The sequence below is a fragment of the Papilio machaon genome, chromosome 2 (genome assembly GCF_912999745.1).
Source record: "Papilio machaon chromosome 2, ilPapMach1.1, whole genome shotgun sequence".
Lineage (NCBI taxonomy): Eukaryota > Metazoa > Arthropoda > Insecta > Lepidoptera > Papilionidae > Papilio > Papilio machaon.
In genome coordinates this window covers 9,877,831-9,896,136 of record NC_059987.1, presented here as the reverse complement: position 1 = coordinate 9,896,136, position 18,306 = coordinate 9,877,831, and the positions used below count along the sequence as shown (strand labels likewise).

The following is an 18,306-nucleotide window of genomic DNA, read 5'->3' as shown; positions in this document are numbered from 1 at the left end:
CACTAATATTTTAACGAGAATGAATTTAAAATAAAATAACAAAATGTTTTTCTACGTTGTTTGTAAACATTAGAAACAAGTTTATGTTGAAATATTAAAATTACGCGAAAAATTAATCCATAAAAGGATATTTTTTGTAAAATTTCATCACTAAGATTTTTTCAGGTTAGAGTTTTCAAAGCTATTATTATCTAAAAATACTTTTTTTAAATATCATTTACAAGAGCAAAACAATTTCATCAATAAAATAGGACCGCCTCATTTGAATCGATTTTTAGATCATTAGACCCATTAATTTATCAGACAAAAATTCTATCTAGGCCTTAATACAGTTCAAATAGACTCTAGATAAATCTGCATTATAATAAATTTTTTATTATTTGTAAGTTCGTTACGAAATATACGATTTTAACAATTTTTTGTCAAATACCATCGATTCAAAAAATCGATTCAAAATAAAAGACGACATATCTCTTAAATGACGCTATGAGCTTGAATATGTATTGTCTTCTCTATAATCTATGTTCCTATTATAACAGGAATTAAAAACATCACAACTATTTCAACATGTCTACAAATTGTCGGCTACGTAAAATGCATTATTAGGGTTTAAAATTTCGATCTTCGTTTAACCATAGAGATCATTATATCGCATCCTCTTGTGCGAGATAAACGCTGGTTTCTTGTAAGCGGGCTCCTTCTGTAATCAGAAAACGTTCATTCAAAACCCATGTGCCTGACTAGAATTTGAAGAATACGCTGTACGAGAGTTCCCTCGTTTCCAACAATTTATGGGTCCATTCAGCAACGGTTGGTTGGTTACCTGAGCGTTCCGATGCAGCCCTAGGCCGGCCTAGGCCTTGTTCTGTGCGGCCTGGCGGCGCAGGTCGGAGCGGATGGCGGCGGTGATGGCGGCGCCGAGGGCGAGCAGCGCGCACAGCGTCAGGTTGGACCAGCGATCACCCCACGCCTCCAACATGCGCTCGTACGCCAGAGTCAGCACGATGCCGAACACCTGTGGAAACGATTCAACTTAAAATAAAATCTCTCTTCCATCTGTTTAAAACTTAATGTTAAAGTCACATTTTTCTGATTATATAACATTGTCTAATTGGATTTAACTAACCTGAACGACAGCATTTAGAATACCAGATGTGGTGCCCTCGGGTTCAGGATAAGTCACTTCAGAGGCGAACTCGAAGCCCACGGGCAGGTAGCCGGTCATGAAGAAACTGTGGAAACATATCTGATATAATACTCAACGCTCACATACTCAACAGTATACCTCTGCTCAAACCAGTAGAATATTAACCCCTGTGCCGGCACCGTCCGCTGAAACGATACTTGTAATGAACACTATCGACTCACCCGAGTAGAATGCTGCTCAGATAGACGACGGCGATGATGCCGCAGTCAAGGGTGAAGGTGAAGATGATCATCCCGAGCACGGAGGCGACGTAAACGGCGAGTGTGGTCTCCTTGAAGCGGTGCGTACGGTCCAGCACCAGTCCGCACACCACGGAGCCTGCCATACCCGCCACTACGATCACCAGACCGATACGTCCGGCGTCCTCGTTCGCACCCTACGCATGACAATAAATTCGATCATTTAGATTTCACAAAATCCAGTCATTTAAATCTTTAGAATTACTAAGTTTAATATAAAGAACATAAATTGAACGTACCGGGTAATAAGTGAGCACGACTTGGTTGAGTAGCGTCGAGATGGCGTAGAAAACACCGACATTGAGGCCGTAAGAGAGCAGCAGCAGCACGTAGTTGCGATTCATGAACAGTTTGCGGATGGACTGCAGGAAGTTTGAGTCCAAGCTGGAGCCCAGGTCTGCGGCAGCAGACGGCGGCGACGGCGGGGCCGCCTTAAAGACTGGAAAATAGAGAATCATTGTTATTATATTTCCGTTTATATTCTGTGTAGCTTGACAATTATATTCTTAACGTTGAGGAAACTCCAAAAATTTAATTCTAAATAATCGTACCACAAAACTACGTTCTTCCAGAACTTTATTTCGGGGAAATCAAGTCTTACAAGCGGGGGATAATTGAATAACAAACTTCTAAAAATCGGCACCAAATCGGTGCGTTTTACCTACCAAAGAGGTCACATTAGACCTAAAATATAAGAGCGCACACTTTCAGCATAATATGATGACAGCCATGAGACTAATATTCACATACACACGGTCGGGACAGAAAATCAATTTGAGGATATGATTGAACGGCGAAATATATTCAGATCAGACGTTTGGGAATTCGATATATTTAGATAACCAAACTATATTTCAAGTCTATTCAATCAATGAGTCTACCTCTCTAATATGACAAGGGTTAATTTGATGATGGAACGTTTAGACTACGATAAGATCGGTAGTAAACAGTAACAATTGGACCGTTTCTATCCTATCTCTAACCGTGGGTTTCTGAAATATATTTTAAACGGGGATTTTGGTCACATAACCTCACGGTTATAAGTTAGATTAGAAGGCAAATAAAGTGCTGCTTTTCTGTTCTTTTGTTTCATTGTATATTCTTTAATCCTTTTTACAAACGAACTTCCTTAATTACTAGTCTTTTTCTTTTGGTACTTATTCATGTTGGCTATTCTTCTAATATAGATTAATTATCAAATAATGTTTGAGTAACTCACAGAGCAGGATAAATACAAAGAGCACGCTGGTAAATCCGGCGACGAGGTAAAACATGAGTCGGAAGTCAGCCGCCATCTCCTCCGGCGTGCCTGTCGCGCGGACCAGCATCGGCGGCAGCAGAAAACCCAGCGCCACGCCCAACTGACAGGCATATACACATTATTACTAGTAGGTTAATTGAAGAAGTAGATAAGATAGTCTGTGACAATTAAGAACATAATCTATTCCATTCCGAAATGTCTGTAAACATACAAGTGTCTTATAGTATACGGTCATTATTTACTAGAAGTAAACTATAAGTAGCCTATTTATACCTATATTCTTCCAAACTATGTTCTATATCTGTGCCAAATTTCATCAAGATCCGTTCAGCCGTTCCGGAGATACTTTCAAACAAACATACATCCATCCATCCATTATAATACTATATCTTACTAATATTATAAATGCAAATGTTTGGATGGATGGATAAGGGTCTGATTGCCAATTTAAACGATCCCGGGAAGACGGTAACATAGAGTGGTCCTACGTTACCGTTATAGTGAGGAGCCACAGGGAGAATTCTCTCCTGGGGAGAAGTGCTGAGGGTTCCGGTGCGTTCTTTGGAGATCCCGGAATCCTCATCTTTTTTGCACTTGAGTTTGGCCACCGAGGGGGTTTTAGTGGGTCAAATACCTTGTCTTTCCTGCTAAAGGCAGGATATCTTTAGAAAATTTACCCCCCCGACACCAAAAAAAAGTTGAAGAGAAGTTGCTTTCGGTAATTGAATAAAGTTATAAAAACATCGTTTCATTCAACAATTTGATATTATTGATCCGCTACAATGTATTGTATTCGTCTAAAAAGTGATAAGGGAAACCTTTTTTATCCGATCATTAATCCGTTGGTTCAGAGGAGGCACAAAAGCCATTATTTAAATTTATGACACCGCTCGCCGCGCTCTCTCCCGGACCGAAATGAAAACATTAGGGTATTACGTAGGAATTCATTAATCATATGTATTTTCCATGGACATTTTTTTTATTATATAAGCTTATATTAAAAATCAGTGATATTTCTCCTAAGTAAATTTTACTAATATTATAAATGAGAATGTTTAGATCGATAGATGTATGGATTTGAAGGTTACTCCAGAACGCCTCAATGGATCTGGATGAAATTTGGCACAGACGAGAAACATAGTTTGGAGAAAGATATAGGCTACTTTAATTTTTTTTTAATTCCGCGCGAACGGAATCGCGGGCGACAACTAGTAGATAATAAATACTATATAACCAGGCTACAAATACCGTAAACAGAACATCTTCCTATACTAAAGACGTAATCTAATTGTTTGTTCAAATAGTCTTTTATTTAAATAATGTTTTTTTTATTTCATTAGTACAATTTTACCGTTCATAATCCATTTTCTATGGACTGTAATGCTGCATTAGATTTAATACACTTTACATACCAAAAATAATATTACAATACACTGACCAATTGTGGTAATACAATGTATTACGTAATATATGTTGATTGAATTTGTTTTTCTGTTGGAGATTCAATGCAATTGAAGTTAAAAAAATTAATCGTTGCCAAAGAGGTTTTACCTCGGTTTTCCTCGACATTCAATAACCAGTTACTTAAGGTCATTGTACTATATAATGATTTCGTAAAAGTCGTTGCGCAAGTCCTGTGCTGTATATCCTTAACATGTATCTATAAAATATATTGCTGTTCTGTATGTAAACAAATTCGTAAGGTCAATAAAAATCACTTCGCTTATCCTAAAGACGGTTACGGTTTTTCCATTTGTTAAGGAGAGGATAAAAGAGGTTTGCCAACATCTCTACAAGTACGCATAACTATTTAAATAAATCCAATTCGCTATCCGGTTCTAAAAACCAGAGGAACTACTGATGTTTTGCCGGCTTTTGAAAAAAATAATGGGCTCACTTCTACATAAAAAAACAAATGAAAGTGCATCTATAAATGTGCTCTCTATTTGCAACTGGTCCAGATGACTAAGACTAAGATCCAGGGTAATGTTTGTCTCCCTTGTGCTAGTGCCTGGTGCCTGCTGCCACGTGATAAACAAACAGATTATCATCAATACGGGAACCCCTCGCGGGTGCGAATTGGATAATTGCTTCCGACAGTCGCGTGTTACGATGCTCTCCGTGGGTTTGCACTGCCGAAACGCTTCTATAAAAATATATGATTGTCTTTATTTTTCAAAGAATGTGATAGGGGTATGAACAATATGTTTTTAAACATGTGTTGGATCAGTGGAAACTTATGGTCTGAGAAACATAGTTTAGATTGCAGAACTCTTAACTATTTCTTTAACGAGAGTCTACGCGAACTCGATGTGCGTTTGTTTCACTGTCTTAATTTGACAATTTAAGTATAATTTATACACGTGTAGGTTATAACAAGACTGTCGCCCGCGACTCCATCTGCGCAGGAATAAAAAAAGTTAATAAGTAGCCTGTGTTCTTCTAGACTATGTTCTACATCCTTGCCAAATTACATCAAGATCCGTAGAAACGTTACAGAGATCCCTTCTAAAACATACATCCATTTATCTAAACTATTGCATTTATAACATTAGTAATATATATTTGCAAAAACCACACATAGAACGGTTTTTAAGTGATAAATACGTTACGCTCGACTGACAAAAAAGTCAACCCTTACAAATCGAGTTCGGTCTACGAAAGACTAAGCACTTAGTTAATGAACACTTTATATACGTGTTACATATGTTAGTATATTAAATGAAAGGTGTAGAAAGTAAAAGAAGTTGTCCACTAATTAAGTTTATCTACATAATATGATACTAGACAGCGTAAATATGCTAAAAAAAAACAAATTGCTATTAATAATGCATTAACGTCCCAAAGAGGTCACTCTACGAATCACCAATGTACACATATCTTGCTTGGGGTCAAAGCAAACACTCTGAGAGCACGTAACATATTAAGTTCAAACAAATTTTGTCCGTTAATTGTCGCATGAAAAGCTTATTTTGCGGAAAATTCTCGTCTTACAAACTCATCAAGGGACTTAGAACTTTATTTTAATAAGACAGAGGGTTGTAATTTGCTAGTTGTCCCTTATCGTCGGTCCTCAGTCCTGGAGTTATAGCAGAAAATAAATTCAGTTATGTTTTTATATTTCGTATTATCTGATAAGAATTTTGCGGAAAAACTGATTGCTTACTTACAATTTGTTCTAGGTTCCAGTAACCGACTAAATTTACATACCTGATTACCAAATACACCGATGCTGCAGGCAGAGGACACTTGGTCGGCACCAAACCATACTGCGGCAAGTCGTGGCGGTACATTCAGTATGAAAACTTGCGACACCGCAACCACGGTCTGTCCAGCGAAACCCAGCCAGAACATGTCTTGTGGCACCGAGAACACCTTCAGCCACGCTCCCAGACATGTCCCGAACGAACCGATGATAGTCGTCACACGTAGACCCTGGAAAATATAATCTTTTAATTTTGTTTTGGACAGGATTTTAAACAGAACATTCGTGATTTTAATCGAGCGTAATCCAAAGCAAATCTATATATATAAAAGAAAGTCGTGTTAGTTACACTATTTATAACTCAAGAACGGCTGAATCGATTTGACTGAAAATTGGTGGGCAGGTAACTTAGAACCAGGAAACGGACATTTTTACCCCGCTTTCTATTTTTTATTCCGCGCGGACGGAGTCGCGGGTAAAAACTAGTTATTTTATAGACGTGGAAGCTGGTATTGTATTGGAATTAGAATAAAGCTCGATGCATTTGCATGCATCGTTAAAATGTTGCTTGTCTTAAGTAATATATTTAGTAAGAAAATCATGTCGGCCATGAAATATGTCACTTTGAAGAAGAATTAAAATGTATGTAGTATTAACACTGTTCACTTATTATATTTCACGGTATTTGAATTGAATTTATATTGTTACAAAAATAACGCTGAATGCAACAATAGACGTAATGATTGACCACTCATCTACTTTGAATAAAAGATCTGACATTGCAAATGTACAGTCGGGCACAAAATGTTATTCTATCTGTGAGTTTCCACTGTCGAAACACACATACAAAAACATATCGTCATCCCACTCATTTACCTTAGAAAAACAGAGATAAGAGTATGTTTTTTTAGATGCAGTGGAAACCCACGTAATTTTTACTTTTTGCAGCTTGAAGGTTGTCGCTTTGTTATGATATTATTGTATAGTATGTCCAATACAATTATAACAGAATTACAATAAAAAAAACTGTAATATATTTCTTGGAATTTTTATAAACTTTTTATAAATATAATTTTTATTTCACTACTTCTTGGTAAAAAAAAAACTAACAGATTATTCCATCGAATAGCATAAACGATAAAACAAAACAGCGACAAGAATTAAAGAAATGGAGTAGTAAAGAGGAAAGATGTGTCACTCTCTAGAGAATTTTCCAAAGCAAAACTTGTCGTGTTTCCTCTATTGCTCTTATATTTTGCTTATTAGGTTGAAAGAAGCACTTTTATAGCGTAGAACCACATAGCTACATAAGATCATATAAAGGTTTAATACCTAAGTATGTTTTGTCATTTCTAAGATGTTAGTTAAAAAAGGTCGTTGAGAAATGTTGTATTCTATTTACTTATATGTTACAATATACATTACTTTAAAGAATTTAAGCTTAAAATGTGCAGTGTTACCATTGTTTAAAAAATTTAGGTTTTAATTTGGTACAAGGGCTCGTTGGTGTTCATTTTATAGGCGACGGACGCCGACGCTATCCAATGCAATGTAAATTTTGCACAAACCACCAGGTACTCGTATCTCTCGATGCTCGCAATTCCCAAGCGAAGAATTTATGAACTGTACTGTTTTTATTTCAAATTCTCAAAATACATTTACAAATAAAGTGATAGGATTTTTTTAATACAAACTAGTTGAATACATAAACAATTTGTATTAGAGTAAAATTTTTTTTCTTTTAAAAAGCAATTGACATCGTTTATCTCTTGGAGTAGGAAAAGTCTTGTACCAATTTTCTACCGAACCAATTAAATTACCTAATGTTTAAATTTGGAATTTCAAAATTTAAAGCTCAAAAGACTCTTAAATAAATTCTGTATTTACAGTAAAAAGAATCACAATGTTTTTAAAAAGGGTAGCATTGATTCACATTTTTAAACCCCTTATCATGCCATGCCTGAAAAGCGTAGCCTACGTTTCACGCTGACCGCTATTTATTTATATACTTTTACATTAAATATAAAGAGCTTTATCTCGCACGTAACTGAAAAAATATTTCTGAGTACCATCTATGTAAGCGGATTATAATAATCAAGGCCTGCGAGTTCGGTACATTTTTGGTACTAAGTTTTATAACCGGTTTACAATAAAATTTACTTTATTAAAATACTAGCTTTTACCCGCGACTCCGTCCGCGCGGAATAAAAAATAGAAAACGGGGTAAAAATTATCCTATGTCCTTTTCCTGGTTCTAAGCTCAAGCTCAGTGACGTCACGTGACGTGTTACCGCTAACACGCATGAAATGTTGATGTACTAAAGAAAAAATAAAATAAAATGTCTTCCAATGTGATTAAGTGTAAAATGTGTAATATAGTGATAAATGAGGTGTTGGCGTACATACAGAATAAAATTGACGTAATGGACGAAGAAAGCCTTGTGAGATTATGCACTACGTCTTTTTCCGTTGAAGAAATTGAATCTGCCAAGTGCTTGCTTTTCGAAGCAGTATCGACAACTAAGCGCAACGTCACTAGAAGAAAAGCTGGGAAGCAACAACGAGATCTATATGATGTGATCACATTATTTAAAGAAACTGACCCCGAACAGGTGCCTACATTTGTGGCGAAAGAATTACACCGCTTGCCGCCTATTACGTTCGACCATGTAGACGCGAGTCGGCTGTTAAAGGACATACTTATTATCCAAAACGAAATCAAAAACATAAAACATAATTTCGTCACGGAATCACAATTCGGAGAACTTAGAAATGAAATTAATAATTTAAAGAAAATAACGAACGAAAACATCTTTGACAAGCACGTAAACCGAAAACGGGGGGTACGTCGGATCATCGATAGCTGCGGACTGGATAGTGGGCCAATCGGCCTACTGCATACAGATGTAAATACGACACCTATTAGCACTGCAAATAAAGACAGCACAAACATTAAAAACATCTTAGAATCAACGTGTCATTTATCTCCTTCTTGTCTAGAAGGTACGCATGATGCTATTTCAGCTTGCGCGCAACCAATAGCATGCGCGTGCGACAATGATGAGATAACAAGCGCAATAAGAACATGTGAAAAGAAGACAAAAGATGTGCAGCATTCGAAATCAACCATTAGCGTGTGGCCCAAGTCAAAAACGATGGCGGAAGTTTTAAAAAGTGATGAAGGAGAGTGGGAAAAAAAGGATACTATGGATCAGGATTGGGTGACGGTGCAGAAAAGAAGGTCGAAAAATAAATTTATTGGTCGTAAAGGGAAGGCGCAAATACAGCCTGAATCTAATTTTAAGGTTGCGAACATACATATACCTTTATTTATCAACAAAGTGGATAAGGCGACAACGGAAAAAGATATCAGTGACTACATATTGCAAAAAACAGATATCTCTGTGTCTGTCAAGAAAATTAACATGGTCCGACAGAAACGCTACGACGCATACAAAATTTTTGTACCACACAACAAGCTATCAGTTTTTCTAAATGACGATTTATGGCCGGAAGGAATTCAATTCCGACGTTTTGTATTTCTTAACAGGACCACGTATGATCAAAGGCAAAAAACTAAGCCTGACGTGAACTCAAACTCAAAGGCTTATGATGGACAACATAAAGAATAATATTAAAATGATTAGTTTTAACTGTAAATCGGTTATGCGTTCCCAAGAGTGTATTAGGCATTTATGCCGAGAGGCGGACATAATAGCACTGCAGGAAACATGGCTATTGCCTCACGACATACCTGCACTTGGCAATATTGATCCTGCCTTCGGGTACTTTGGGAGATCCGCAGTCGACACCAGCTTGGGTATTCTGCGCGGCCGGCCTTACGGAGGTGTCGCAATATTGTGGCGGAGGAGCATGTTTGCAGATGTATCGGTCATAGAATGCAACAGTGTACGCTTGGCGGCGGTTAAAATTAACTCAGCTGGTCGGTGTGCACTGGTGTTCTCGGTATACATGCCAACGGACTCACCTGAACATCTCACAGAATTTACGGAGTGTATGGGTGAGATCGCCGCCATTGTCGATGATAGCTGTGTAAGCTCAGTGTATATTTTAGGTGATTTTAACGCAAATCCATCTTCATCTTTCGGTAGTGAACTTATCAATTTTTGTACAGAACTTAACTGGCGATGTGCAGACATTGAATTATTAGGACTTAATTCTAACGCCTATACGTATGTCAGTGATGCCCACGGTTCTCACAGCTGGCTAGATCATTGTGTAGTGTCGGAAACGGCTTGGAAATCTATAACCGATGTTAGCATTATGTATGATGTATTTTGGTCAGACCACTTCCCGTTAAAAATTACTTGTAATTTAGAGGTATTTCAAAAAGAACTTGATGCTTGTGTGAATAAATGTAATAAAATTGTCTGGGGGAATAGAGACATTAATCAGATAGAATTATATAAAGAATTTTGTAATAATAGACTGAAGACAATTGACTTTCCACGCGACTATAGATTTTGTAGTGATAAGATTTGTAATAATTTAGACCATAGACGTGTTTTAGATCAAATGTATAACCAAATAACACAAGTTTTGAAGGATGCGGCATGCCATAGCTATAAAAGTACAACTAACCAGAGTAGAAAAAGAAATCTGTCCGGCTGGAATAAACACGTAAGGAAGGCTTACGAGGAGGCTCGGCTGGGCTTTAAGGTGTGGGTTTGGTATGGTAAGCCAAAAGTGGGTTTAGTTTATGACAATATGCAAAGTACCAAGAAATGTTTTAAAAACAAACTTAAATGGTGCCAAAACAATCAACAGCAGATAAGAATGGATAGTATAGCTTCATGTCATGATAAAAAAGATTTTTCCAACTTTTGGAGAAAAACCAATGCTTTAAATGTCAAGTCGAGCCTCCCCGTGAGTGTTGACGGAGTTAGTGAGCCCGCCTCGATCGCCAACCTCTTTAAAAATAGATTTTTTGTTAAATCTCCATTAAGTTCAGTCGACGACAAGACAGTGGCACAAACAACTGACCACTATCACATTAGATTTACAGCAAAAGAGGTAGCTGAAGTTATTAGAGGGATGAAACGCGGAAAGTCTCCTGGACATGACTCGCTGAGTATAGAACATCTCCAGAATGCCGGCATTCATCTACCCAGGGTACTTTCTATGTTTATCAATTTTTGTATTGGGCACTCATACCTGCCTCATGAATTGATGAGGACAATTGTAGTGCCAATAGTAAAAGACAGATCAGGTGATGCTTCTGATGCAAATAACTATAGGCCCATTTCATTGGCCACCGTAGTGTCGAAAGTACTTGACAGTTTGCTTGACAAACAACTCGGCAAACATATCTCCCTCAACGATGCTCAGTTCGGATTTAGAGCGGGCCTATCTACGGAAACGGCAATTCTCTGTGTCAAGCATACTGTAAGATATTATACTGATAGAAAGACTCCAGTATACGCATGTTTCCTCGACCTGTCGAAGGCATTCGACTTGGTGTCCTATAGGGTTTTGTGGAAGAAGCTATACGAGGCAACCACGATGCCAGGAGAGTTAATCGAGTTGTTTAAATATTGGTACAATCACCAGAGCAACGTGGTGCGATGGGCGGGCGCTTTATCGGAACCATACGGGTTGGAGTGCGGGGTGAGACAGGGAGGGCTGACGTCACCGAAGCTCTTCAGTCTGTATGTTGATCGGCTGATCGGTGCGCTCAGCGGTGCGAAGGTCGGGTGCTCGGTCGATGGGATCTTTATGAATAATATAAATTATGCGGACGACATGGTGCTACTGGCCCCATCGATCGGCGCGCTCCGAAAACTTCTCCATATATGCGAGAACTTTGCAATAGATCATGGTCTTAAATACAATGTGACCAAAACTGAATTGTTAGTTTTTCACGCTGGTAACAAATATTACTCAAATGTTCCGCCGGTTACCCTAAACGGAGTTTCTATTAAAATGGTCTCAAAATATAAGTATTTAGGTCACTGGCTAACAGCGACCCAAACAGATGAAAACGACATGGAGAGGGAACGTAGGGCGCTGTCCGTTAGGAGCAACATGCTGATTAGGAGGTTTGCTGCGTGCTCTAGGGATGTAAAATTAACCTTATTCAGAGCGTATTGCCAGTCGTTTTATACATGCAGCTTGTGGTTCAATTTTACCCAACGCGCGTACAACGCCCTACGCGTACAATATAACAACGCCTTCAGGGCACTGTTGGGGCTGCCGCGCCACTGCAGTGCGTCGGGGATGTTTGCAGAGGCGCGGGTTGATGGTTTCGCCGCGATTCGGCGCAAGCACATTGCCTCCCTGATGGAGCGGGTGCGCGGCAGCCGTAACACTATCCTGGAGGTGTTTGCGAGTCGCGTGGATAGCCCATTGTGGAAGCACTGGGTTAATGCCCATGTGCTGATATAAAATATATTGTATGTATAAGTTATTGTTTTAGATATAAGTTATTACTAACATAGTTTTTAAGTAAAACACTGTACTAACAATTAATGGATGTTTATCTGAAATAAATAAATTATTATTATTATTATTATTATTATTAAGCTACCTCCACACCAATTTTCAGTCAAATCGATTCAGCCGTTCTTGAGTTATAAATGGTGTAACTAACACAACTTTCTTTTATATGTATAGATTCACAATCTTCATTCGGTATTCGCTAGAAATATACTAGTAAATTGTTCGTAGAAAAAGTATTTTAATTAATATATGAAAATTTCAATTCGATTCTTTTCTAACACGACCTTTTTGAATGGAACAATCAAGGTACAACGCCTACGTCACGTCGGTCGGGACAATCAAATCCATTCAATCCAGAAGCTCTATTTTTTACAACGGCTTTAGTTTGCACAGAAATCAATTAGCGACCAATATTCAAATTTAAGAGATATACCTCAAAAATGGTATTAAAAACTGTCACATTTTTATTTGTGTATTTTTGTATCCATAAGATGTATTCAAAGATCATTAAAAAAAACTACAGCCTCTTACTAACCCTTTAGGTCGTTACAATAAAGTACTTAATTCCAATGTTCTATTTTCTAGTATTTTTATATAAATGAAGGAGGCAAACGAGCGGCGGGAACACCGAGATGATCTACGACACCCATGGACACCCGCAACACCAAAGGAACAACAGATGCGTTGCCGGCCTTTAAGGAAATGGTATGCTCACTTCTTAAAGGTCTCTAGGTCGTATTAGTTTGAAAATACCAAGAAAGAAAGTTGTGCGAGAATCGCACCGTTATGGATTGCCAGCCATCCAGGATGTGTGGATGGTACCTAGCAGTCTGTCTAGTTACAGATTGATAGCAATTGTCTTATGTAGAGAAGGCAATTTTCCTATATAAAATATAAGTCCGCTAACTTTGTCGAGAGCCTGATAAAGATTTAAGTCACGGTCAATCAAATTCAATTGTACAAGTATTATTATCTATTTCAGTTATTACACTACAAAACACTTCGAGTTTTCACTGCCGAAACATTACCATAAACTTAAGATCAGGTTTTATAAATGACAATGTAATTTACTATATAAAGTATACGTAAAAAATTATATCAGCATAGTAAATTGATTATAAAGTCCTTAACAAAGGTAATTCAATTCTCCTCGAGCGAGGCTTCGATATAAATTATGCAATTTAATTACTGAACAATACTGTCCAATAATACACCATACTTAGTTCCGTGTTCTATAAAAAAAGGGATATTGAATTAAAAACATGAAATTATTACTTGATTTACGTCACAGGGTTATTTGCAAAATTAACATATTGATTAATAATAACCTATGCAACGCAATCAGTCATAGAACAATCTAGAATTTTATTAAAATTATTGATAATTTTTGTTTTTTTGTATTAAAATATAATCAAGAAGTAGTAAATAGTTTTCAACATAATAAAATAAGCGACGTGTTTTAAATGTAGGTTAAAATAACCTGTTATTTCAAGGACTTATATGAAATGATAGAAACAATGACTAGTTTTTTCGCGCTCATTTCGTTCGAATCGTTTACCTAAAGACTGAGCTAAGCGGTTTGTAAATTTTTTTTTTGGGAAACTGATCCGAAGCTCCTCTTTCGTAGACGATTCCAATGTATGGTATCGTATCATAAACTGGTTATTTTTCAGGACGAATGTTTGAAGTGTTCTTTATGGAATTAATGTTAATTTCTAATTTTAAATGTTATTTTGGTAAAAAATTCAAGGTGTTATCAATAAGTGCTAATACTGGACACAGATACGACGATTATTATTTGCTAAATCTTTTACAATTGTACTTTGTATCCTTGTTTGTGCAAACATTGTATGTTACGTGCAAACGTATGTTTTTCTTACACATTAAGCTATATTTTTAAATGGTAACCAGCAAACAGAGCCAAGGGCATTACATATTAGGCACTGATAACGTAAATATGTAGCTAGTTAAACTTGTATGATAACATTTTGCTATATCTGTTCTTTCAAAGTTTATACGTAGCATGATGTTTTCCACTTGTGTTTTGTCAATGAAAACCCACAATAAGCTTATTAACGTGATGTCTGATAACACATGGTTTACGGAAGAAAAAACAAACGTCTGTCAAATGAATGTTATAATTGCAACTATTAATTCTAATCCTCGTATTAAGTATTTTCAGACTAATTAAAATACTTTTGTAATATTTTGAACGACAGCGGCATAGGATTTTTAATAAGTCTAACATTTAGAAGACTCATACAAATTATCATATCTTTTTCTATTCTCTGCTTTAATTTTATTATAGTTCGTCTAGGAAGCAGTTCATCACATAAATTATCACTGACATTACCTCAACTTATAAACTTTTACAACCTTTAGAATAAATGCAAATTTTTGTCCATCATCGTGTCCAGGAATGGAAATTACTTAGTTTCAATTTACTTAATGACTATAGTTCACATGTTACTAGCTGTCGCCCGCGCCTCCGTCCGCGCGGAATAAAAAAAAACTTGAGAGGTGTCAAGGGACACCCGGATGGAACGAAGTTCCTTTCTATTAATTAGTGAAGGAACCAATGCATAAAAAACTTAAGTCTTCACAAGAAGTACATTTTTATTTCTATGAATTTTCGTTATATATTGTCACGTCGTTGCCATGGTGATATAGCAATAAGTGTCGTGACAACTTTTCGTAAGAATTTTTTCCGTCTAGCCCCCTTTCACAACGCGTGATAAGGAACTTCGTTCCAAAAAACTTAATAAGTATGTGTTCTATGTGTTTTTCCAGACTATGTTGTATATCTGTGCCAAATTTCATCAATATCCGTTGAGCCGTTCCAGAGGTACCTTCAAACAAACATCCATCCAAACATTCGCATTTATAAGTAAGATTACAGTCGTTGCTATGACGATCATTAAGTGTTTATCTAATCACAGACAGTTCAACGAGAGCTGTATAAATCTCTGCATTATGATTGTATTAGGTTTACAATGTGAGTAATTGCTGTAAACGTTATTACTAGTAAATGTTTTCACGAATTTACCGCATGCTATGCGGTTTCTCTTTGAAATAATTTAAGACAAGATTAATAGCTTAAGTAAATACAGGAATTAAATTAATGCAGGAATTCAATCCCATTTTAACATTTGTAACATAGAGTTAAAATAACAAAGAATAATTTGGAAATCCATAAACTATAGGATAAAATAAGTTTAATATTATAGAAGCAAGAATTTAATTTTCTAAGTGGCATTGTCGGTCGGAGACGCCCTCGAACAACGTAATATTGTCAATTTATCTATTTATCGATTAGAGAGGAAGCAAGCAAAGAAAATGGCGTTGATTTAAGGAGGGTCACTGGTACAAAATGACCATGATAAATCTACGAATACAACCGCAGAGAGGAGTATGAGGATGTAGGCAAATTTCAATTTATTACTATAAAAAATCTACAAAAGTATTCGCAACTAGTTACAACCCTGTGCAGAATACGCCATTTAAATTTGGATACAGATATATCCGTAAGCGAGTAAGATACAAGCCGGATACAGAAACGTCAACACTGGAAACTTTTGGTATCAAATGTAAGTCACAAGCTAGTAGTATCTCACAAGCAATTGTTTGTTGGGATCGATAACATTTCCAATCTATTGCAATCCCCACACTCGCTCGGAAATAGGTGACCGATACAAATATCTTCCTATGTCTTCTATTATTTACTGGTTTCCATCGATTTTAACGGTAACTTTTTTTTAATCCGTAGAATTTTTCCTTTTTCCTTAAAGATATCTTACAAAACTGGATACGCCGAATCTTTGCATTTGTTCTTTAATTTGTAAACTCCTCAAGTGTTATTTCTCGTCATCGTACATGCTTTGGATCCTACATGAACACCAGGGTTTACCTGGACCTCTTTGAAAATCAGTTGTCCAGTATTCTTATAGTAAACAAAAAGAGCTAAACAATTAGGAATTTAATTGTAAGATGAAAAATGAACAGTAAAGGATATTGTTATTTCAAAGATAATGTAAGATGCATTAATTGTTTATTTCAACAGAAATTATGACGACGAAATCATAAAACTATGTACGACATGTTTTTTTCCTAGAATCTACATAATAAGTACTATCTAATATGTTTGTTTACTTAGATAATACTCTTATAGTTTCTAACAATAGGTTATCGTTCCAATGATCTTCGACCATTCGTGTAACCAATAAATAAATTATTATATTCATAAATCAAAGTATATAAGTGTATCAGAAATGGAAATAATAATTATGTGCACATATTAGTAATTAATTTCAAAGACAATAGAGATGTGAATTCAACATAATACTAACAATGATATGTTACGAAGTTGATGAAGATGACAAATGAAATTCAATATTTGTATAAACTATTTGAAATGTGATCTTCACTTGATCTAACTACCCAATATGTGAATGCATTTTTAGAACGAAGTTCCTTATCGCGCGTTGTGTAAGGGGGCTAGACGCAAAAAATTCTTACGAAAAGTTGTCACGACACTTTTTGCTATATCACCATGGCAACGACGTGACAATATATAACGAAAATTCATAGAAATAAAATGTACTTCTTGTGAAGACTTAAGTTTTTTATGCATAGAATTAACATTGGTTCCTTCACTAATTAATTGAAAGGAACTTCGTTCCATCCGGGTGTCCCTTGACACCTCTCAAGTTTTTTTACTACTTTTTTAATTTTGTATCTGAAATAGGAAGAAGATCTGTTGAAAAATATTCTGTTAAGAAATTTTGAAAATCGAACATAAGTAATCTTACTAATATTATAAATGCGAATGTTTAGATGGATGGATATTTGTTTGAAGGTATCTCCGGAACGGCTCATCGGATTTTGATGAAATTTGACACAGATGTAGAACATAGTCTCGAAGATCACATAGGCTACTTATATAGTTTTTTAATTCCGCGCGGATGGACTCGCGGGTAAAAGCTCGTAAACCATAAAATTAATTTTGTTTTGTTTGAAGGGTCTAGACTCTGCAATGAATGTTTAGCAAAACAATTCTAACTTCTAACTTGTTGAGCCCTGCGTACTTACTGACCTGAAACAGGAACAGTAGAGTTTGTCGAAACATTTTTAATTTAACTCAACTTGTTCGTTAACGTTTATAGGCCGAGCTGAAAGTTAAATATATATAGGTGAGCTGTTCTCAATATTACTAAACTATAAATCGTTAGCACTTTTATGTAGAAATTGCAATTAAATTATCAAATTACAATACAAGAAGTAAAATTATAAAATCCTTCTAAATTAATTCGCGCGTAAAATTCCAGCGAAATGAAGTTAGCAAGAGTTCGGAGTGACTGCGTGGAGGCAACTTCACGTGTCGTTGCCTCGTGTAATTAATTAATTTAATTTATAGCACTCTAACATGTAACTTTGTAAAGAGTGTACTATTGTGGAAGATCTTTACTTTCCATATAATTTTGGATTATCTGGATTCAATCGTTTTGATACTTTCTCTAAAAACATTTAAAAGTAGTCAAAATAATTATGAATAAAATAAATAAATAAAGATTTCGAACAGGTTTTCATAAAATACTGATACCAGTGTTGATTTTTTTTAATAATTTTGTAGTCACAGCTGCGTTTTTGTTTGAATTTTCAATAGGATGTCGTTCGGGAATATCATAAATTTTTGAGGCCGCTATAATTTCTAAATTTGATCTCATATGAAAAAAAATCTTAAGAATAGAACTCAAAATTTAAAATAAAATCTAGTTCACAAATTGGTACTGTTAGCTGTTAGACTGTTTCCGATATTTCCGAACGCTATTTCTGCTTCAATTTTCAAACTTGTGTACACACAAATATTGTTTACTTCTTCTTATTAAATCCACGTTAATAAGTTATGTTTATCAAGAACGGAACACCTGCCATCTGC

The 18,306-nt window shown here is 36.0% G+C and overlaps 1 protein-coding gene across 2 annotated transcripts in view; it reads right to left on the bottom strand.

Moving 5' to 3' along the window:
- Positions 1-259: 259 nt before the first annotated feature.
- Positions 260-18,306, bottom strand: part of LOC106710493 (feline leukemia virus subgroup C receptor-related protein 2) — a 30,355-nt gene continuing 12,308 nt past the window's right edge. For both annotated transcript variants that reach the window (XM_014502565.2, XM_014502568.2), the window contains exons 2-8: positions 5,918-6,142; positions 2,666-2,807; positions 1,686-1,885; positions 1,369-1,583; positions 1,127-1,232; positions 824-1,015; positions 260-700 (exon numbers count right to left, since the gene is read on the bottom strand). In XM_014502565.2, coding sequence (XP_014358051.2) covers positions 854-1,015; positions 1,127-1,232; positions 1,369-1,583; positions 1,686-1,885; positions 2,666-2,807; positions 5,918-6,142 — 1,050 coding nt within the window. In that variant the 3' untranslated portion in view covers positions 260-700; positions 824-853. The remainder of the gene's footprint in view (positions 701-823; positions 1,016-1,126; positions 1,233-1,368; positions 1,584-1,685; positions 1,886-2,665; positions 2,808-5,917; positions 6,143-18,306) is intronic.